We start from the raw sequence: 22,950 nt of genomic DNA, 5'->3' as shown, positions 1-22,950 counted from the left end.
GCTTATGCTGCAGGCCCTTGGCAATAAAACGGCACCTTGTCCGAAACGTCGAATGAAAGAAGAAGAATCCGGTTTTAATTGCAACATACTTGAAGCTATTACCCCGAACCTCAAAGTTTCTTCCGGAATTCCTCCGAAGAGCTCCTCCCGATATTTTTCTGGAATTCCTCTTTGTATTTCTTTCAGAGTTCCTCCAGCAATTTCCCCTGGATTTTCGCTGGAGATTTCTCGCGGGATTAATTTCGATTTTTTCCCCATAATTTCATCCAAAAAGTATAACCTGGGGAGTTCCTTCCTAGAACTCCATCAAGTTCCTCCCAAAATACGTGTAGCAATCTCTTTGAAGATTTTTCACAGGGTTTTTCACGGAATTTCTTGCAGAGTTCCTCCTGGATTGTTTCCCAGAGTTCCTCCCAGAACTTCTCCTAATATATGTCCCGTGCTATTTTCAAAGCTCCTGGAGGAATTTATTTTTAGAGTTCTTTCAGGCAGTTCTTCTAGAAAAAAGAAAGGCATTTTCTGAAACGCTTCTCTAGATTTCCCGGAATTCCTATCTAATCAGTAAAAAGAAAATCGTGTTAAGTACTGTTCCTTTGAATTCCACTAAGAATTTGCATCCTTTGACAGATACGTATTTCTACCTCAACTGTAAGGTCGTCTTCAGTGTCTTGTACTTGACTCGACTGAAGAGATCCATCGCATAAAAACTTATCTCTATATTAACCTCCACCATAGAGGTAAAATTCATCATCATCCTATTTAATGTTTTTTTCCCAATTTCCTTCCAGAATTTCTCATTTTCATTTGCATGTCCTGTGAGTAGATCCCTAAAGCATTACTAGGTCTATTTTCAGAAAAGTTTTTGGAACAATTCCAATAGAGTTATACAATACAAAAATATTTGAAAAAATGTGGGATGAAATCTAGAAGAAACAAAGGAGAAACTTTTTTTGAAGAATTTCTTGGCTTTTCAGTCCGATTGTGTTCTCTTACTCCGACGTTTCGATCCGTATCGGATCTTTATCAAGGAATCGAGTCTTTGATCGTTTTTTCGTCATGTAGATTTTTCAATCTTTCAACCATCATTCGATATTCTAGTTTCCCGTTCGTTTTCATCCGGAAAACCGTAACTTAAATTACTAGTGATCGGGATTCGGATTTCACATTAAGACCAACAAACCATCATCGTATTGCAAAAACTCAAAAGCAGTTTTCCGCTCAAAACCCAACCAGTGCCAATGAAAATTTACCACTACACTCTACATACTTTGTGGACCACAGTAAAATATTTTTCAAACACAATTTTGTGGTTTTGAGCGAAAAAACTGATTTTGAATTGTTGATGATTATTAATAATTGAATGACGGTTTCTTGAGCCTTAAGATCATAACTCGCAAGTGTAGATTGAATGGTAAATGTGATAGATGTTGTCGAACTTTAATGTCTTAAACATCAGGATATTTCTCAAACCATACAATGTTCGACAACCGTAAAAGGATCTTCTTGTTGAATTAGACAGCACCTCGAATAATAACGGTAAAAATATTCGCCATGTTATATTGAATGGCAACTGTGGTAGATCATGTTGAGCATGTCAGTCGTAACTTCAGGATAAGTCGGATATTCTAGAACATCCGAACAAGACGAAAACAGCCGCCTTGTCCCATGAATTTATACAGACGCATTTAGGCATTTACAGAATATGTGACTTGAATTCCATAACGTATGGGAGATCTTAAGGTGATCTAGATTTATTAGACGACTGCACCAAACTAAATCGGACATCTAGGATCTGTGACACCTTTTTCCTATTGATGCAAGTCGTAAATGCAAACAATTTCACAGAACATTTCCAAAAAATACAAATAAAAGCCACCTATTTCAATCACAACCAAAAGGGAGAGGCGAGAGAGTGAGGGGGCTATATACATTATTACATCTTATACTGCCGTAATTCTGCAAAGTGACGTAAGCGCCATTCAAAATGCCGATATTTTTCGGTATATTATATATAATATCTGGTGTAAAAATAACACTGTGGTATGCCTGCTGTATTAGAATGCAAGATCTCGTCGTAATCTATCATCTATGGAAAGAAATCTAGAGAATGAGCAAGAGTTTTATGCTTAATAACCAAAAACTGGGCCAAAACTATCAATGTCGCTTACGTCACTTTGCAGAATTACGGCAGTATAGTAGTACAACCAAATACTTATTCGACCGCTCCCGGGTTAAAAAAATGTTTGGACCGTCCTGCCACTTTGCGAGATAATTAGCTCACTAAGATCCTGTGACGGTCCATTGATGTTTCCTGCGTTTGTTTCATTGAATGTTTCAACCAGGTGTTCCTGTAGTGGTCTTCATAGACCGCAGGGGGCAAGATTTTTCAACGCATAAATAAAAGACGTTGTATCCTTCAAACCGGACCTTTTTAAATTAATGTCGGAGCTGTCTCAAATGATGTGATGAGCATTAGCATAACTGTTCACAATTACTTGAAGACCTTTTGAAGCATAGTATGCGACGACTTGCCTAAAAGTTTCCGTAATGGAATGCACAAAATGAATTGAACTGCGTTGTATACACGCACACATGGTCGAGGTATGACACGCGAGTATGCTGTTCTATTTTTACTGGAAGTAGCAAACACCGGATTTACAAGGCTCAGGCCGAGATAGAAAAAACCCGTACGAAAGTAATGTTACTAAACTATATCATTTGAGGTAAGTCTGCGAAGATTGATCGTTGCTGTTCTTTTATGCTGAAGATTGATCTGTCCTAATCGCAGCTACTACCCAAACTTGGAGACTCAATACAGTCACAGCAGCAATAAAATCGATTGAATGGGCACTTAATAGCTTGAAAATGATGTTTATTGGCATAAAAATGTATGATTGTCTTCATCCGCGTATAATTCGGCACGCATATTTTGAATATCCGTGGAAAAAATATTGTTTTTTTTTGCAGGGAACTTTGTTTTCTACACTCGTGAGCGACTATTGGAACACGAGCGGCTACTGGTACACTGAGGGTACTTGTTTGCAGTTTTGCTACAGGGTATATTCCCAAATCCTGGCGGGATATTACTGTGAAGTTTATTCCGAAAGTGGGTCGTGCATCGTATGAAGAAGCAAAGAGTTTCAGACCTATCAGTTTGACCTCTTTTCTTCTGAAATGCTTAGAACGCATAGTCGATCATCACGTCCGTGATGTTCATCTGGCCAATGTGCCTCTTCATGTGAACCTACATGCTTACCAATCTGGAAAGTCCACAGTGACTCTTTTACATAAAGTTGTTTACGATATCGAGAAGGCATTCGCTCAAAAGCAATCCTGCTTGGGTGATGCCATATTGGAAGCCGCACGGGGTCATGGTATATCTCCAATGATTTCCAATTGGATTCACCAAATGCTCAAAAACCAACATCTCTTCTCGACATTGCGTCAAGCGGCGATTAGGAAATTGAGTGTTTGTGGATGCCCCCAAGGGGGAGTCTTATCTTATCTTATCTTATCTTATCTTATCTTATCTTAATCTCGTAGCAGATACGCTATTGAGGCAACTCAATAATAGCGGTTTTCCTACTTATGGTTTTGCCGACGACTACCTATCATTGTTAGTCGGTATGTGCATCAGCACTAGGGCAGTTCTAACTTTAAACATGTCAAAAATTCAAAGCTCCCATATGTTCATTACAATCCTTGGTGCAAAACTAGAGTCCTGTCAAATTTTCAGCCATTTCGGTGGTGGCCCAAAAGCAAAATAGGTTTATATGGGAATTACTATGGAGAATTTTCGAAAAAGGTTCTCCTCGTTGTAGAGCTTCATCATATGGATGAAGTCATAGGGTCAAAGCCGAATTGAGTTCTTCAAACCTCAATGATGAATGTTGCCGAAGACCGCAACTCGTTTCGACTCACGAGACAGAAGTTATTAATCGATATTCATCCATGCATGCATGAACAGAAGACCACAGCTCGATCGACATGCTTGACACGCAATCATAGTATGCGTGTTACCTTCTTGCACACCTTGAAGGGAATCGTGTATGAAGATGCGCATGCGAGTGAGAATTTGTTTAATAACTTTTTACCCGATTGTCGAAATGAGTTCCGGTCTTCGGCAACATTCATCATTAAAATCTGAAGAATTCAATTCGGCTTTGACCCTTTTACTTCATCCATGTGGTAGTGCTCTACAACGAGGAGAACCTTTTTCGAAAATTTTCCATAGTAATTCCCATATAAACCTATTTTGCTTTTGGGCCACCATTAAATCACCACCGAAATGGCTGAAAATTTGACAGGACTCTAGTTTTGCACCAAGGATTGTAATGAACATATGGGAGCTTTGAATTTTTGGCATGTTTGAAGTCTGAACTGCCCTAATCAGCACCCTTTTCGACCTGATGCAAAATGCTCTTCAGGTAGTTGAGGGTTGGTGTCGCCAATATGGCCTTTCGGTAAATCCGAGTAAAACATCTATTGTTCTTTTCACGGAAAAGCGAAACCGTAATGGTGTTCGACCTTTACGTCTCTTTGATTCTGAAATCAATGTGACTGAACAGGTAAAGTACGTTGGAGTCATTCTTGATTCCAAGCTTTCCTGGACACCTCATATTGAGTTCAGAATCAAGAAAGCTTGTATGGCCTTCGGGCAATGCCGGCGAACCTTTGGTACAACTTGGGGTCTTAAACCCAAGTATATCAAATGGATTTATACAACTGTTGTTCGTCCAATATTGGCTTATGGATGTCTGGTGTGGTGGCAAAAGGGCGAAGTGAGAACGGTCCAATCAAAATTAGGCCATCTCCAAAGGATGTGCTTAATGGCGATGTCTGGAATGTTCTCTTCAACTCCTACGGCAGCGCTCGAAGTTCTCTTTGACGTTGCCCCACTACACATTCATCTCAAACAAGAAGCACTTTCTTGCACTTACCGTCTATGAGTATTCGGTTTACTAGAGGAAACTCCTGTGAACCGCAGTTCAATACACACTTCGTTGCTTCCACTTTTGGTGAATTGGGACAAAGTTGTCCTTGCTCCAAGTGATCTTACAATTGCTTGTAATTTTCCATATAGGGCATTTTCCACGAAATTCCCTTCCCGGGAAGAGTGGCATTTGGTTATCTGGAGAGAAGTATTTCAGACGACATCGTATGTTACACTGATGGCTCCCTTCTCGAAGGTCGAGCAGGTGCTGGTGTTTATTCTCGTGAGCTAAGGCTGTATCAGTCTTACTCACTTGGTGGACACTGCACCGTTTTTCAGGCCGAAATCTTTTCTCTTATGTGCGGAGTGCAATCAGCACTTCAGCAGCACGTAATGGGCAAAGTAATATACTTCTGTTCAGATAGCCAGGCTGCTATTAAAGCACTTGCTTCGGCCAACTCCAGGTCGAAGATAGTTATCGCTTGTCGAACTCAAATCGAGGAGCTGAATTCAGCAAACGCTGTTCACCTTGTATGGGTACCTGGCCATTCTTCCATCGCTGCACAGTTCGAAAAAAACCTGTAAAATTATGACGGATCGAATGTAACAAAAGGACCCCGTCATATATGATGGAAATTTTAGTGCGATCTTAAAATTACACTGCAGATATCTGTTAGAAAACATAAAGAAAAATTAAGATCCGAGCGAGAATTGAACTCAGATCCTTGGAGTGTGAGTAGCACGCCCGAGCTCTCTCGGCTATCTCAGCTTGTTGAATATTAGACAGTCAAAGTTAAACTGCTTCTACCATAATGCACGCATTTCCGACATGCTCCGATTGCTGCAAAGAGTACTGAGAGACAACGGGGAAACCGCCACAGCAGCGAGCAGCCGTTCTTTAGCTGACGACGGAGAGTAGCTGGCATGGTTTATAGCAGATGCATGTAAATTTAAAGCGAATATGTAAATTTAAAGCGAATCTGTAAACAAGCCGTCTGACCAGCAGTGGACTGCTCGGACGTTGAATGTTGGCGATTTACATTTTTCTGTCGCAAATTTCAGTTGATCTTCAATTTACGTGCTGTTTAACTTTCATATTTTTTTGCTGTGTGGAAATGAATTGGCATGACTTCATTGGTCCTGAGCCAGCTATTCCGGTATCCAAGTGTTGGGCGAAGCTTCAGATTGACACCTGGGCTGCCACTCAGCACAAACAATACTGGAATAGTTTGGAGTCATGTCGTCAAATAAAATTGTATTGAACTGAGCCATCTCTAGGGGTGGCAAAGTATCTAACAAATCTGTCAAAGCAGAATTGCAGCATGCTGGTCAAAGCATTGACTGGCCACTGCCGACTCAGCTATCACATGGCGAATATTCAGCAAGCTGATTCATTTGCCTGTGATAGCCGTTAATCCGATTATGAAACCTCATATCATTTAATATGTTACTGTCCAGTTTTTGCGCAATTGCGTTTCCGAGTATTCGGGAAACACTTATTAAGTGAAACTGACTTCAAAAACCTGAATCTTCAGGACGTTCTGCTGTTCTTGACCCGCTGTGGTAAAGAGCTATAGGCTCTCTTTACGCTTTATGCGTTATCACAGTGCCCTTCTCAGGGCGCTGTTTGAACGCATTGTGGTACGCTTATGCGTTATTACAGTGTCCTTTTCAGGACGTTATGCGAACCCATTGTGGTACGCTTTTGCGAGTATGACGATCCTATTCCCTTACCTGTCCTTTCCCATGTCCTATCATTTTTCCTTCCCTTCTCCGTCAGGTAAATGATGAATAGGCTCGTGTTCATGGCGATGGCACAAATTTCCCGAATGGAGGAGAACGTGCCTCTAGAGCCGACCTACTGATACCTGCTACCTGCTGTTCTTTTATGCTGAAGATTGATCTGTCCTAATCGCAGCTACTACCCAAACTTGGAGACTCAATACAGTCACAGCAGCAATAAATCGTTTAAAGAATACGATAGACGATAATACACAGAGTACACCAGGTGATAATTAAAGCTAATGAACAACATACTCATAATTTGACCCTTAAATAGCTTTGGATATCTTGGAGAAACGCAAGGTCAGCTGCATCATTGCTCTGGTTAGCGCAGTGGAGGGAGCCCTGATACTCCACAGGATGTGATCCATACCCACCCTCTTACTCCAATCCAACGCAATCCGTGTCCGTGTCACAGCAAACCACTTAAATATGGTGTGCTTTCATTATTGAATATTTTATCGTACTTCACGTTATTATCGATCTTCGGATAACGTACGGGGAGTGACTAAGGCTGAAAGCACGTGCACGCATCGGTTTCTTCCTGCCACCTGACCGTGTAGGGTGCTGCTCTTCAGTAGGTAGGGCATAGTGCATCGTCATAGTGAAGTGGAAGTACCTACCTGTTGTTATCTTTGCGCTTTGCAGCAATCGTCGTTGTTGGTTGGTACACATGTCACAGCTTGTTGCTTAGGGCCACGTTTAAACCCTTTGAAAATGGGGAGAACAAGGAGCATACAGCCGTGGCGCGCTGGTGCTCCCTACATACCATATCTATTAGGCCTGGAAGAGGTCATGTCCAGGCGCGGCGATGTAGGCGAACAGTTATAACGATTTGGCATTGACGGAATGGGAATCATTAGGGACTACGCCTCGGTAAATCGATTGTCCTGTTTGCAACCGCGGGCAGTTTCGTAGGTAGGTAGGTAGGTACGTACGTCCCACATATGTTTTTCCTAAGGTGATTGCTGGATAATGTGACGGGGAAAGTAAACTAGGACACATGACAATTGATTTGTACTTAGATGGTATCGCTCTATCGTCATTACCTACGGTGGGCGGTTATCGCTGGCAATTTGTTCGACTAGATAGGATGTAGCGTAGTGAAAGTGTTTAATCCTTACTTATTTAATTATACAGTAGTAGGAGAAATTGTCTGCATGGTCGATTCTCACACAACATGAGCCATTTTGTGCGAGGTTTTGTTAGGCCTTATATTTACAAAGTAGTAGGACGATTAAAATGAAAATTTAACCTTCCGTAACTCGCGCGGTTGACTGCCTGCGTCAGCACTACGCTAATGCTGAGTACAAAATGCGAGATTTTTTCATCATCATTTTCTAACCACAATTTCTTACCTAGAAGATTAAACAACTTTACCCTCTCTCTTCCTATTCCAGGCAACACCTCAAGCTACGTGGGCACCCAGCGGAAGAATCACCCGCTCTGCCACGAAACGATCCGCTGGAAATCGGAAGTGCCATTAACGGAGGGCCAGCTGCGCAGCAAACGGGACGAGTTCTGGGACACCGCTCCCGCCTTCGAGGGCCGCAAGGAAATCTGGGATGCGCTGCGGGCAGCGACCAGTGCCGCGGAAGCGCTCGACTTTCAGCTGGCACAGGCCATCCTGGACGGTGCCAACATTTCCGTTCCGAACGGATACCTCACCGAGTGCTACGACGAGCTGGGGTCCCAGTACAAGCTCCCAATCTACTGCTTGTCCTATCCGATCAACATAGTTAAGGAGGATTACGGACGTGACTCGCCAGCCGAATACTCGGAACCCGTCGATGGAGGTAAGAACATTTCTATCTGGGAGGTGAATAACTCGATACTTTGTCCAGTAAAATAGAAATTGATGAACACCAAAAGCTTGACGAAAATTACCAAAAACAATCCACCAGACAAAGTGTTACGAACGCGACGCGTGAAGTACATTAATTTCTAACAACTAGAGCACACTAACTCCAATCATTTCCTACATCTAGCATTAAGCAAATCGCTTGTAATAATCTAACACAAAAGCTTGTATAATAATCGTAGAGGTAACGTTTTGTGAATCGTGTTGGTCACATATTCATGATAACCAGTGTAAATTGCAATATGCAAAATCAATTAGATCGAATTGAAAACGAGCGACCTTTCACACAACGTTGTATACGATATGCTACGATAGCGCAGCATCGAGGATGACTGATCAAGAACGAAACAAACTGCGCGTGCGTAGTAATCGATTAGCCCGGAACGCATACTCATAGCATACATGGGGATGAATCATTCTAATTCATATTAGAAACGATATCATATTCAAGTATGTTCACGGTTTCACAGCATAAATGCGCAAGCGCGGTATGGAATTTCACCATCGGATTTAATGTTGCGCAATCGGATAGAACTAACCACTTACACATAAGCATGATATATAATTACGCAATATTGTGAAATTCATTAAACTAGAATGCAAGCTACGCCATTTGTAATTGTTAGTTCCAGACATGCACCGATAGGATATAAAATTGTAATCAATTATCTATGCTCACAACTAACGTAAAGTCAAGAACACAACCCCAATGTATTGTAATGGTCAAAGTACCAGAAAAGGTTTTGATCAGGAATTAATTATTTGTTAGCAAAACTTGTTAGCAAAACTTGTTGGAAAGATTCATTGCAGGATTGTATGTATACAAGTTAGAATTTTGATGAATCATGAGTTAATTAATGATGTAAAGAGGGTGAGCATAGTTTCTGGACGATACACATATAATTAATATGCTTTACGTAGGAATCAGGAAAAGACATGTAAAAAGAGGGTGCGAATAATGTCTGGACGAGAGTATAAAAGGCGATCGAACAATAAAGACGGTAGCAGTTTTGCCTTGTACGTCACAAGCTACAGAACGCTCATTCACTTGCTACTCGAAATTCTTCTTACCAAGCACTTTGAGAAGCTTAATCTTTTCTAATCCCTCCTATTACCCAAGCCTTCGAATGCGAAAGGAGTTGGCTGGAGCTTGATTGGAAAATTTAAGTCTTTGAAAAGAGTTACTTAGTATTTAGAATCGAGGAGTCTAAATCATACTGAATCGATCAAACTTTTTCCACTCTGACACGCTACGGTTCCGAATGCGAGTAACTTTGGCAAGAGTCTGAAAAGGCCAGTTTGACACCGATTCAAGTGTGGGCAAGCATTTATTTTCTCACTCTGGTACGCCACGGTTCCGAATGCGAGTAACTTTGGCATGAGTCTAGAAAAAATATAAATGCATTGCGATCAACTTTTCCTCATCCGACTAAGTCACGTCCTCGAATGCGAAAGAATTTGACCGGATCTAGGAAGGCCAGTTGATTGCTCCCATATTCGATTTGGACCAATCGATTTTAATTATCTACCACTCAATCCTCCGAGTATCAGTAAGTAGTTTCGGTCGTCGACAGTTTATTCAGTGCGTTTCTCTTGCCTGTTGATCGGCACACGCGGAATCGAATACCGTCTCCCTTCGCAACGGTACCGTGCATCTGATGTGGTGTGATTACCATCATCGTCGTCGTCGTCGTCGCCAAGTGATCGTCGCGGCAGCTGACAGAAACACCACACGGAGTGTAAGTGCCCCGTCGTCAACATATGGTGGCTCCAGAGAGGACGAGCTGCTGCCACCTTCCAGCGACAGTGCTTATCTCCAATATCACGTGCCTGATTTCAACATATGGTGGCTCCAGAGAGGAGGAGCTACTGCCACCAACATTTTTGGTGGCTCCAGAGAGGAAGAGCTGCTACCATCTTCCAGAGAGGAAATGCTACTGCCAACATTTGGCGGTCTGTCAAGGCAGAGGAAAATCGAACTCCAGGAGCGCGCTGAAAAGTGGAAAGGCGATACCGGATCACAATGTTTTCGGACAAATTGAGCAGTGGTAGATCAGTGAAAATTTGAACAGTGAGTGCTAGTTACCACGAACGAAGAAAAGAGAACTTATGGATTATGTTTGCTGAAAAATAGTACCAAAATTGTGGAAGACTCATCGTGAACAAACGTGAATGAACTGGTTACAAAGTGAGAAGAAATTAATGCCAACAAACAGTGACAGGATCCGAACTGTGTTTAGGATCCGAACTGTGAACTGACTGACATTCACGAATAATCAAGAATAGTGTTTTCTCGTGTTGTAACGTGGAGTGTTGTGCAAAAGTCACGAATTATAGGTTACAATTCTATCGGATCCAAACTCTGAATTGACATTCATAACGAAACAAGAAGAACTCAATCCACGATAACCAAGTGAATAAGAAGATGAATGCCCAGCAGCCAAAAACAAAGAAGAAAACTAAATCACGATTGTTTTTTATGTTACTGACCTGAACAGGTCAAATTGGTCTAGTCGTGCCATAGTGACTAGCTCCCTTATGGAAGGCAATATTGAACTAAACTGCCGTAATTCTGAAAAGTGACAAGTACGGCAGTGAATAAATCGATTGCATCGAAGAAATATAATCAAAGTGTGTGTTTTGCGACCTTGTAACGTGGTTTACTGCCGCCAGGAGTGCAGTCTGAGTGTTGTGCTTAGACACAATAAATACGGTTACAAACTGAAGCCTACCAGGCGATCGGCATCTTAACTTTGAAGTCAAGTGACATTAACGAATGAAGTGGTATCTTTCGAATTGTAGCGTGGTTTACTGCCGCCAGGAGTGTAGTCTAAGAGTTGTGCAGAGTCACAAGTGAAACGGTTACAATTCGAGCCGATAGCAAACACAACTTGGTCTAGTCGTGCCATAGTGACTAGCTCCCACAGGGAAGGCAACAATGAGCTCAACGATATCGTGAAGAATTTAAGTGAATTGATACCACAATTTGGTCTAGTCGTGCCATAGTGACTAGCCCCCTCCAGGGAAGGCAACATTGAACTCAACGATATCAAGAAGACCTTAAGTGAACTGACATTTACAACTTGGTCTAGTCGTGCCATAGTGGCTAGCTCCCTTAAGGAAGGCAACATTGAACTGAACAATATCGATTACATCAAAGAATTATAATCAACATTGAGCTCAACGATATTGTGAAGAATACGTGTGAACAGAAAATCACCCGTTGGTCTAGTCGTGCCATAGTGACTAGCTCCCTCCAGGGAAGGCATCATTGAACAGAACAATCGTGAAGAATTAGTGAAAGTGAATTGACATTCACTAAGTTTTGGTAGTACGAGATAATAATACTGGGCAGACATTCTTGGACGGCGACTTTTCTATACAACGAGACCTAAATGAACTCAAGGAAATTCCTAAGCAATCCTGGTAATCAGCAAACATGTCTATAAGGTTCGTATTGAACAAGAACGGCCACTGCCGTCTTTGTAATGAGGATGATACAGTAAGCGATATGGTATGTTGCGATGAGTGTGACCGTTGGTTTCACTTAACTTGCGCAGAGCTTGATCATAAACCAACTAAAGAAGAACAATTTTTATGCATAAAATGCACACAATTGGAAATGGAACGCAATGACTTGCTGGATAAGTTACAAAAACACAGCCTGTCTGAGCAAATAAATCAATCGATCAGTAATGCGTTAATAAGAAATAATGATGCAACACCATATCTTAAAAGACAAGGGCTAATTCAGCTTCCAGACTTCAATGGAGCGCCACGTGATTGGCCAAAATTTAAAAGTATCTATGATGATACTACAACAGAAGGAGCATTCACAAATTTGGAAAATTTAAACCGATTGGAACATGCATTGAGCGGATCTGCAGCGAAATGCGTTGCCAATTTGATGATAAGCGCAGCAAACTTACCGCAAATTATTAAACGACTCGAAGAAACCTTCGGAAGACCTGAAATAGTTTATAGACAGCTGCTAAGTGACTTGATGAAAGTAATTCACCAAATGCAAGTAAATCCTGTTGAGTTATCAGACACTCTGGACAATCTCGTCACAAATATGGAATCGTTGAAGAAAGTAGATTTTCTACGTGATTATCGACTAATTGAGAATATCACGAAAAAACTACCATTCAATTTGCAAATCAGTTGGACGGAATTAGTACAACGGAATCAATCGCAACCTACACTGATTGATTTGAACAAGTGGTTGAAACCGCATGCATCTACGCTTCGATTGCTGTTACCTTCAGCTGGAACTTCGAAAAACGTCGACAACATCGAATCTTGCAAAATCCAGAATTAATATGCACACCACATCTAAAAAAGATTTGTGCTACGTTTGCAACTTCAATCATAAAACTTATCCGTGCAACAAGTTGAAAAATGCTAACTTCAATCAACGAATGGACAGTCATCATGGATATAAAAAGGATGTGTACTTTCAAAAAATACCAGTAAAACTGAGCAGCAAGGACAAAGTCATTGAAACATTTGTTTATTTTGGATCCTGGATCATGGCTCAGCTTAATCGACGAAGCCATCGCAGATCAGTTGGGGCTTGATGGAGGATCTGATTCATTACGCCTCACTTGGACGCAGAATTTATCAAAGGAAACTCCAAACAATCGAGTAAATATTCTAACACTAAGAAAATGCAAGCAGTACGTCATGAAAGGTGTTGGAACCATTCCGGACTTACAATTTCCAAAGCAATTACTGAGGAACAAGCACAACAAAGGACGTTTCGAGTATATTGGCAGACTTGGACATCGATGGACCATGATGCAAAACCAACTATAATGGTCGGGCTGGAGCATCTTCATTTCCTGATTACAACGGACAGAAGACATGCTGATGAGAACTCACCTATTGCGGTAAGAGCTAAACTCGGCTGGCTGAATTTTGGTAAGATTTGTAAGATAGATGATTATAGAAGAAAAGAAATCAGGAAATCTCTCCAAGGTGTTAGAAGATTTTTGGCAGAAAATTTTAGAGTTAAAATTATTAAGGACCTTCCTAAATCAAAAGATGATGAATGGGCATAGCAAATTCTTAATCAAACCTTTAATCATAAAGATCGACGTTACGAACATGGTCTCTTGTGGAAAGTTGATAAATCAAGTTTTCCTCCTAGTTACAATAACGCCCTTAACAGATTGAAATCATTAGAAAGGTCACTGAAGAAAAGCCCAGAATTAAAAATAGGGTAAATGAGAAGATTTCTTGGAAAAAGGATACACTGAAAAGCTTTTACTAGCAGAATTAATGAGTGAGAATCCGAGAATGTATTATTTACTTCATTTAATCGTCATCAACGAAAACATCATTCCACCGAAGCCAAGTTTATACCTTATAACTTGTTTACCCTTAATTGACACGTTGATTCATGGAAGAATTTGATCTGACATATATGGATTAAGCTGGAAACTAGTTTTGTCATGCTGGGACTCACTCACTAATTTTCTATCTCACAATAAAATCATGAAAGAACCAAGAAATCTAAAAGATGAAAATAACAGAACTAATGATATGGAAGTAGTTGAAGAACTCCAAGTCATCAATCAAAATGAAAATATTGATGAGTCATAAAGAGCTAGTGTGTATCCAATAATAAACACTAAATAGTTAATCAGGATTAACACCCAAGAAACAGAATAATAACAGAAATTATGAAGAATCATGTTATAATACACTGACAAGTAAATTTAAAAATATATTCAACAATTGTAAAGGAAATGTTTGGAAACCACGTCGCTTATCTACAAGTATTTAGTAAATCTCCTCAGTAGATTTACGAGGGCTGGAATGTTACGAACGCGACGCGTGAAGTACATTAATTTCTAACAACTAGAGCACACTAACTCCAATCATTTCCTACATCTAGCATTAAGCAAATCGCTTGTAATAATCTAACACAAAAGCTTGTATAATAATCGTAGAGGTAACGTTTTGTGAATCGTGTTGGTCACATATTCATGATAACCAGTGTAAATTGCAATATGCAAAATCAATTAGATCGAATTGAAAACGAGCGACCTTTCACACAACGTTGTATACGATATGCTACGATAGCGCAGCATCGAGGATGACTGATCAAGAACGAAACAAACTGCGCGTGCGTAGTAATCGATTAGCCCGGAACGCATACTCATAGCATACATGGGGATGAATCATTCTAATTCATATTAGAAACGATATCATATTCAAGTATGTTCACGGTTTCACAGCATAAATGCGCAAGCGCGGTATGGAATTTCACCATCGGATTTAATGTTGCGCAATCGGATAGAACTAACCACTTACACATAAGCATGATATATAATTACGCAATATTGTGAAATTCATTAAACTAGAATGCAAGCTACGCCATTTGTAATTGTTAGTTCCAGACATGCACCGATAGGATATAAAATTGTAATCAATTATCTATGCTCACAACTAACGTAAAGTCAAGAACACAACCCCAATGTATTGTAATGGTCAAAGTACCAGAAAAGGTTTTGATCAGGAATTAATTATTTGTTAGCAAAACTTGTTAGCAAAACTTGTTGGAAAGATTCATTGCAGGATTGTATGTATACAAGTTAGAATTTTGATGAATCATGAGTTAATTAATGATGTAAAGAGGGTGAGCATAGTTTCTGGACGATACACATATAATTAATATGCTTTACGTAGGAATCAGGAAAAGACATGTAAAAAGAGGGTGCGAATAATGTCTGGACGAGAGTATAAAAGGCGATCGAACAATAAAGACGGTAGCAGTTTTGCCTTGTACGTCACAAGCTACAGAACGCTCATTCACTTGCTACTCGAAATTCTTCTTACCAAGCACTTTGAGAAGCTTAATCTTTTCTAATCCCTCCTATTACCCAAGCCTTCGAATGCGAAAGGAGTTGGCTGGAGCTTGATTGGAAAATTTAAGTCTTTGAAAAGAGTTACTTAGTATTTAGAATCGAGGAGTCTAAATCATACTGAATCGATCAAACTTTTTCCACTCTGACACGCTACGGTTCCGAATGCGAGTAACTTTGGCAAGAGTCTGAAAAGGCCAGTTTGACACCGATTCAAGTGTGGGCAAGCATTTATTTTCTCACTCTGGTACGCCACGGTTCCGAATGCGAGTAACTTTGGCATGAGTCTAGAAAAAATATAAATGCATTGCGATCAACTTTTCCTCATCCGACTAAGTCACGTCTTCGAATGCGAAAGAATTTGACCGGATCTAGGAAGGCCAGTTGATTGCTCCCATATTCGATTTGGACCAATCGATTTTAATTATCTACCACTCAATCCTCCGAGTATCAGTAAGTAGTTTCGGTCGTCGACAGTTTATTCAGTGCGTTTCTCTTGCCTGTTGATCGGCACACGCGGAATCGAATACCGTCTCCCTTCGCAACGGTACCGTGCATCTGATGTGGTGTGATTACCATCATCGTCGTCGTCGTCGTCGCCAAGTGATCGTCGCGGCAGCTGACAGAAACACCACACGGAGTGTAAGTGCCCCGTCGTCAACATATGGTGGCTCCAGAGAGGACGAGCTGCTGCCACCTTCCAGCGACAGTGCTTATCTCCAATATCACGTGCCTGATTTCAACACAAAGAACGAAACTTTTCTAACTCTTGAAGAAGATTGAATATACAATCGAAACGTCGGAAAAATATACTTTAGTTCTGACCGCTCTCCTCTCCTCTCCTCTTCTTGGCGTAACGTCCTCACTGGGACAAAGCCTGCTTCTCAGCTTAGTGTTCTATGAGCACTTCCACAGTTATTAACTGAGAGCTTCCTCTGCCAATGACCTTTTTGCATGTGTATATCGTGTGGCAGGCACGAAGATACTCTATGCCCAAGGAAGTCAAGGAAATTTCCTTTACGAAAAGATCCTGGACCGACCGGGAATCGAACCCGTCACCCTCAGCATGGTCATGCTGAATACCCGTGCGTTTACCGCCTCGGCTATATCGGTTCTGACCGCTCTAAAGACTGAAAGCCGAAAAGCCCCCCGTTCTCGCTCACTAAGTGGCACAGACGTTACTGCTAAGATTGCATATGGAGCGATTTAACCATTACGGTTCCGCTCCCCAAGTTCACGTTTCACACATCGAATAAACGAATAAACGAAGGAGTAGTTAAATTAATTGTTACAGACTGCAGTCTGTCTTTTCTGGCTCATTGTCTCGAAATCATGAAGATAATACGTCGCGTGGCACGGTTCGGCTAAAAAACAGAAGTGTCTCCAAAGAGATGTCAGTGTTACCTGTGCCAGATTAGATGTTCCGAAGTGGCCATATCAGTTGATGCATACTTCAGCTTGCCTTTTTCGATTCTCGAAATTATGGCGAATGTTACGTCGCACGACATAATTTGGTTAAAAACCAGAAGTGTCCCCGATGAGGCGCCGGGGTATCCTGTGCCAAATGTTCCAGAGGGATTATATCGGTTGATGAAGACTTCGTCCTATCTTTTCTAGCCCATTTTTTCAAATGCTGAGGATTGATACCTCACATGACATGTTATGATTGAAAACCAAAAGTATCCCCGATAAGGCGTCGGTGTAACCTGTGCCAGATGTTCCTGAGTAGCCATATCAGTTGATGCTGACTTCAGTCTACCTCTTTTGGTTCATTATCTCGAAGTTATGACGAATGCTACGTCGCACGACATATTTTGGTTGTCTCCAATGAGACCCCGTTAGAACCTGTGTCAAACGTCACGAAGGGACCATATTAGTTGATACAGATTTCAGTCTACCTTTTCTGGTTCATTCTCTCAAAAGACTGGTTCGTCGCACCACATGTTTTGGTTGAAAGCCAGAAAAGTCCCCAACGAGGCTCCGGCGACACCTGAACCAGAGGATCCGGAGCGGCCATATTAGTTGATAAACACTTCAGTATATCTTTTATGGTTGATTCTCTAAAAATTTGGAGATTGATACGTCGCACGACATGCTTTGGTTGAAGTTTTCAGAAGTTTCCTCAATGAGTCCCCGGCGGAACCTGTACCACCTGGTCAACTCATCAAAATCTGGGTAAAGCAGTTTGTATTATGGTTCTCAAAACAAATCTACTAAAACTCGATAGCACAAACATAAAAACACACGAAACAATCGCTTTTGCCTGTTTTGGTACCTTCCTGACCTCAGTAAAATCCGGAATATCTCCAGAACGGTTCCGGGGAATGTAAAGTCATTTGAGTGTAATAAGCTTGTATCAATCTAGGATCGATTTAGGGCGGTGCCAAATAAATCAGATGAAAATTGACGAAATGCCAACATTTTGAAAATAAGTTGTTGGGGGTCGGGCCGTTCAGATTAATGTGTAAAATAATTTTGTTTGACTCGACCACGAAGCTGGAATTTTCAAGAATGTTTCTTATGAATGTCAATCTTCTATTTAAAAAAAGCTCTTGTTAGATGTTTTTGATGTTTTTATGAGTTTTATCGCGGATGCCTTGGCCTATATAATACAGGTTGCAGGGATTAAATATGCTTTTTTTCCGTAATGCCTTCAGATATTCCACCAGGGATTTATCCGAGATTTCCTTCCAAATTCCTATGAGCGTTTACCCCGAAGTTCCATCCGGTATTCTTCCCGGTATCCTTCCAAAGAATTCTCTCAGGATTCCTGAAGAAATTCTCCCAGGATTTCTCCTCGAACTCCATCCGAGATTTCGACAAGGGATTTCCAGAGGGATTGGTCTCCTGACTCTTGCAGAACATTCTCCCTGGATTCTTCCTGGGATTCTCTCAGACTTTCTTGGCGATTTGCTTCAGGGATTTTTCAGCGATTCTTTAGAGATTCCTCCCGGAATATTTCCGCAGATTCCTTTAGAGATTTCTCTCGGGATTCTTACAGGGGTTTCTTCGGTAGTAACAAAGATATTCGGGAATCCATCAGGTAACAGGAATTTCTCCCGGAAGTCGTCTATTAATGCTTCTCTGGATTCCTCCTTGGATTACTTCATGGATTCCACCCGGGATTTGTTCATAGATTTATTCAGAGGTTCCGTCAGGGATTTCTCATGAATCCCTTCAAAATTTTTTGTCTGGAATTCCGCCTTTTGAGATTCATCTTGGAGTTCCCAAAGGGATTACTTCAGAAATTCTTTCGGGGACTGCTTCAGGGATTCCTCCTAAAACTCTCCCCAGGATTCCTTCCTGGATGCTTGCCGGGGTTAGTTCTAAGAATTTCTCCGGGAGTCCTTCTGGGAATTCTTGAGAAATTTATCTCGGAATTCCTCCAGGGTTTACTCCGCTAATTTCTTCAGCAATTCCTCCCGGGAGCTCTTCAAGGATTTCTACGGGCAATTACTGCAGATTCCTCTCGAGATTCCTTTAGAAATTCCCCTCTCGAGAAGGATTTGTCCGGGATTCCTTCAGGATTTCGCTCGCAACTCTTTCTGGGCTTCTTCAAAACTTCTTCCTCGTGGGTTCCTTCCGGAATCCATTTGACTCGATAGAATTTTCATTAATGTCAAACAGATGTTGTTTCTTGAGTTCTTTCCTTACCAAGTTGTTGATGAGCGTGAGAGAGTAGAAGAGAACGAGAGAAAGAAATAGAAACAATGATAAGGCAAAGAAAGCCACTGTGGAAGTGCTCAAAGAGCACTAAGTTGAAGTGAGGCAAGCCTAGTCCCAGTGGAGACGTAGAGCCATAAATAAGAAGAAGATAAGAATATTTGAACCAGATGAACATTTTTGTAATAAACCAATATAAACTTTAATATGTTGTGTGTCACTGCCTTTCTATGTACAAAATAAAGTGTCATTACGTTATAAACATACTTTACTTATTGTTTTAGGCACCGAAGTCGTTCTGAAGCTGCGACTCTCGTCCACCTGTACAGATGTTAAATTACCAGTTTATTCTAAAGACACAATCGGTCAATGTAAAAAGAAACTCCAGGTAAGTGCCGCAGTTATGTATTGATTATCACTGATCAACTGATTTTTGTTGCACTCATGAATTACAAGGGTTCATGTTCATGTAGTTTCAGTAGATCCCTATCTGATATTAATGTCCATCATTATCTGTTACAAACATATCATATGTGTATCAGGCTATTTTCATCGCCGTCATCAAATGACTCGCTTGAGACAAGCAAATAACGTTTCTATTTTCGAACTTTTCCCACCTACCAACAACTTGCGTAATTTCACCCCCTCAGGCCCAGGAAGGAATCGATGCATTTACTCAGCGATGGTTCTACGGGGGTAAGCTGCTAGGTGATAAGATGCACATCGATGAGGCCCACATACAGCCCGGCTACATAGTGCAGGTTATTGTAAATACCGAAAAACAATCGTCCCTGGCAATTAGCTAGCCAAGAAACAATCGCATTCACTCGCAATCACACACCGAGGCGGCGCGATGCGGCAGAATCCGGAGCAGCACAGTTTCAGTGAATGGCCGCGGTAGTGGCGGCGTTGAAGTAGCAGTCCTGGTGCTCTGGCTTCATTGTCCACTGAGAGCACCAACAACGGCTGCTGCCGGAGTCCAGATGTGTTAATATATGCTAAATACCTTTCAAATTGAAGTTTGATGAATTTGATCATTTTTTTCGCTCTAAAGATTCACAAACGGTCGCAAGGGGCTGCCTCTCAGGGGAAGCATATGGTTGTGTTACGATTCGCAGTTTTCAGGATGTTGAGAGCTAATAAAAGAGTAAAACCTATCGAGTAACGCTGATGATAAGAGTTAGTGGAAGGAGAGAAAAGCGAAACTAATTTAAGTAATCAAATAGTTATTACAATTACTGATAAGAAGTAATTAATATATTATTGAGAGATAACAAAGCATATTTAAATTTTAGCTGAACGTGTTCATCTTTATATTAGCTTCGAAACGCCATGTACCTATCTGTTGTTATGTTTTATACTGGGTAACTCTGACTGGGGTCAGTTCACTTCGGAATATCTGGGAGTTACGATCTGCAGTCGATTGATCTATAGATGTAGTCCGATGTGGGACCAGCATCTACAACAAAACAATCAAAAACGATTTGCAGGTCACATCAGGAAAGGGAATCGATGAAGTGGAATGATAACACCAGTTAACAGTTTTTTTTTTTGAACTTAATAAGCTGACCAAATTTTAGTGTAGAAAACACTTAAGTTTGGAAACACGAAGGAAATCGATGTTATATTTTCAAGCAAAGTTGCTCACTTCATACAATTCATCTTCCGTAGTCAATGCTGCGATTGAGCTGAAATTTTTACTGTATCTCATTATCATCTATTATATAACTCAAATTTAAATTCGATTTAAAGAAGAAAGTTAAATTGTAAGGTGGAAAAGCTGTGAAACGTGTAGAGGCCCCATACTTTCAACATCATGAAATCTCATAGAAATTTGAAAGATTTCGCTTTTTCTGAATACTATCGTTTTATTAAAAAGAAACTTTAATCACGAAACACTTCGGTGATAGCTATTCTACGTGATCATATCAAAACTCAAAAATTTAACTCTTCAAAATCGTCTTCGTTTCTCCACCATCGCCAATTGATTGCACATTTCCCAACTAACATTTTCAGCACTATAAGCTTCAGTACCTAATTTGCTTTCTGTTGTGCAACAATCGAATTGAATCAATCAACGCTGAATGAAAGGAGCTTGTAAAAATAAACCTTATGCTAATGCACAGCTGCAAAACAAGCGCCATATGACTACACAATTCATTCGGTTGTCTGAAATAAACCACTTTTCACTGGGCCTGCCCGAGCAGAAGGGAATAACAACAGCATTAGGAGCTGTGTTATTTGGGTAAAATAACTGAATAAAAGAATCGATTATTTTTAAGTTATTAACATAACATATTATGTTATGAACTTGTCTGTCATAAGCGGCAAAATAACAAATATTATAACAAAAAAAATGTTCTTGGAAAACTATTTTAATAACTTGTTCTGTTAAGTTGTCAATAACAACTTAATAACAGTGAATTTGGAAAATATTTCAATAACAAATTTTGATATTAATATGTTATTGATAATTATCGAAAAGCAAAATTTGTTATATCAAAACCGCAACTAATTCTTCTAAGAGAATGTAAAAGAAAAATCTTCCAGAATTTTTTCCGATATTCTTCCACGAAATCGTTCACAGATTTTCAAAGACTCCTCTAGAAATTCCTCCTGAATTATGAACAGAATCCCTTTTAGGATTTTTTCAGAATTTCCTGTGATTATTTCATCTTAAGATTTATCTGAAAATTTCTTTGAGAATTTCACCAGGAGTTTTTCAAAAGATTTTGCCAAGAATTCTAATAATTGCTCAGAAGAATTACTTTTGGCATTTCTAAGAAGATTGCGCCAGGAGTTTTTTTTAAGACTTCTCCAGGGTATCGAAGGGTTCTTCCAGAACTTCCAAGTGTTTTTTTTTTCGAATATTATTTATGGAATTTTTAGAGGAGTCGCTCAATTTTCCGTCCTAACTGTATACAAAATGGAACAAAACAAAAGGACAGGTCATTATTATCGAATTGTTACTTTGTTTTTAAAACTTGTTTGTTACTATTGTGCTGTTGTTGATAATTGGTCAATAGTACAATAACAAAACTTGTACTTCAACAAAACATGTTATTGAAATGTAATTGAGTGAATGTTTATCAATAGCTTGATTATAACAAAATGAGATTGTCCAACAAAATTTGTTTTGGAAAAGCTATGCCTTTATAATTAAATAATAACAGAACAAGATATAAAAATAGGTTATGTGATTTCGTAGTTATTTATTTGATATTCTCCTCTGCTCGGATGCATTTACTGCTCTCTATTCAAACTCTGGAAGATTTCACGGAAGATGTGAAAACTAGAACTAATCCAATAGGAGTCCCCATTAATAAAACAGCTGCTACTATACCTACAATCATACGCGCCAACTTGTGACGTAGTTGGGGGGGCGAGGCCTCTCGAAATCAATGAAATTCGACAAATATCAACGCAGTTCATTTCATTTAGTCATATTCACGTGAAAACTAGTACATTGAGCTAAAAAAAGTTGAATATTGTCCAATTTTGGAGAGCTTCGACCCCCCCCCCCCCAACTACGTCACAAGTTGGCGCCTATGCCTACAATAAAATTCGTAATGCTGACAAACCAGCAGTGCTTTGAAGACCGTTAGACATCATTAGAGGTTGAAGCTGTTGGTATAACAACACGGCTTGTCGGATGTAAACATTATTGTCAAAACAAACTTTTAGCGGGATATACTGCTGCTACACAAATACTTTACAGCTATCTACAGGGGACACTCTAAATAATTTGGACGGGAAAAATTTTCATTTTTTAAAAAATGTTCAACTAGCTGTAACTTTTCTAAAACAGCATCAAATATTCTCAAAGTTTTACTGTGAGA

The 22,950-nt window shown here is 40.2% G+C and overlaps 1 protein-coding gene across 1 annotated transcript in view; it reads left to right on the top strand.

The window, feature by feature from the left end:
- LOC109405984 (ubiquitin domain-containing protein 1) overlaps window positions 1-20,405 on the top strand; it is a 45,607-nt gene extending 25,202 nt beyond the window's left edge. Inside the window, exons 2-4 of the mRNA XM_019679042.4 lie at window positions 8,116-8,511; window positions 19,396-19,499; window positions 19,762-20,405. Of these exons, the coding sequence (XP_019534587.3) occupies window positions 8,116-8,511; window positions 19,396-19,499; window positions 19,762-19,917 (656 nt within the window). The 3' untranslated portion in view covers window positions 19,918-20,405. The remainder of the gene's footprint in view (window positions 1-8,115; window positions 8,512-19,395; window positions 19,500-19,761) is intronic.
- Window positions 20,406-22,950: the final 2,545 nt, after the last annotated feature.

The sequence above is a fragment of the Aedes albopictus genome, chromosome 3 (genome assembly GCF_035046485.1).
Source record: "Aedes albopictus strain Foshan chromosome 3, AalbF5, whole genome shotgun sequence".
NCBI lineage: Eukaryota > Metazoa > Arthropoda > Insecta > Diptera > Culicidae > Aedes > Aedes albopictus.
The sequence above is the reverse complement of the archived record's forward strand: the minus strand, read 5'-3'. Positions and strand labels throughout refer to the sequence as shown.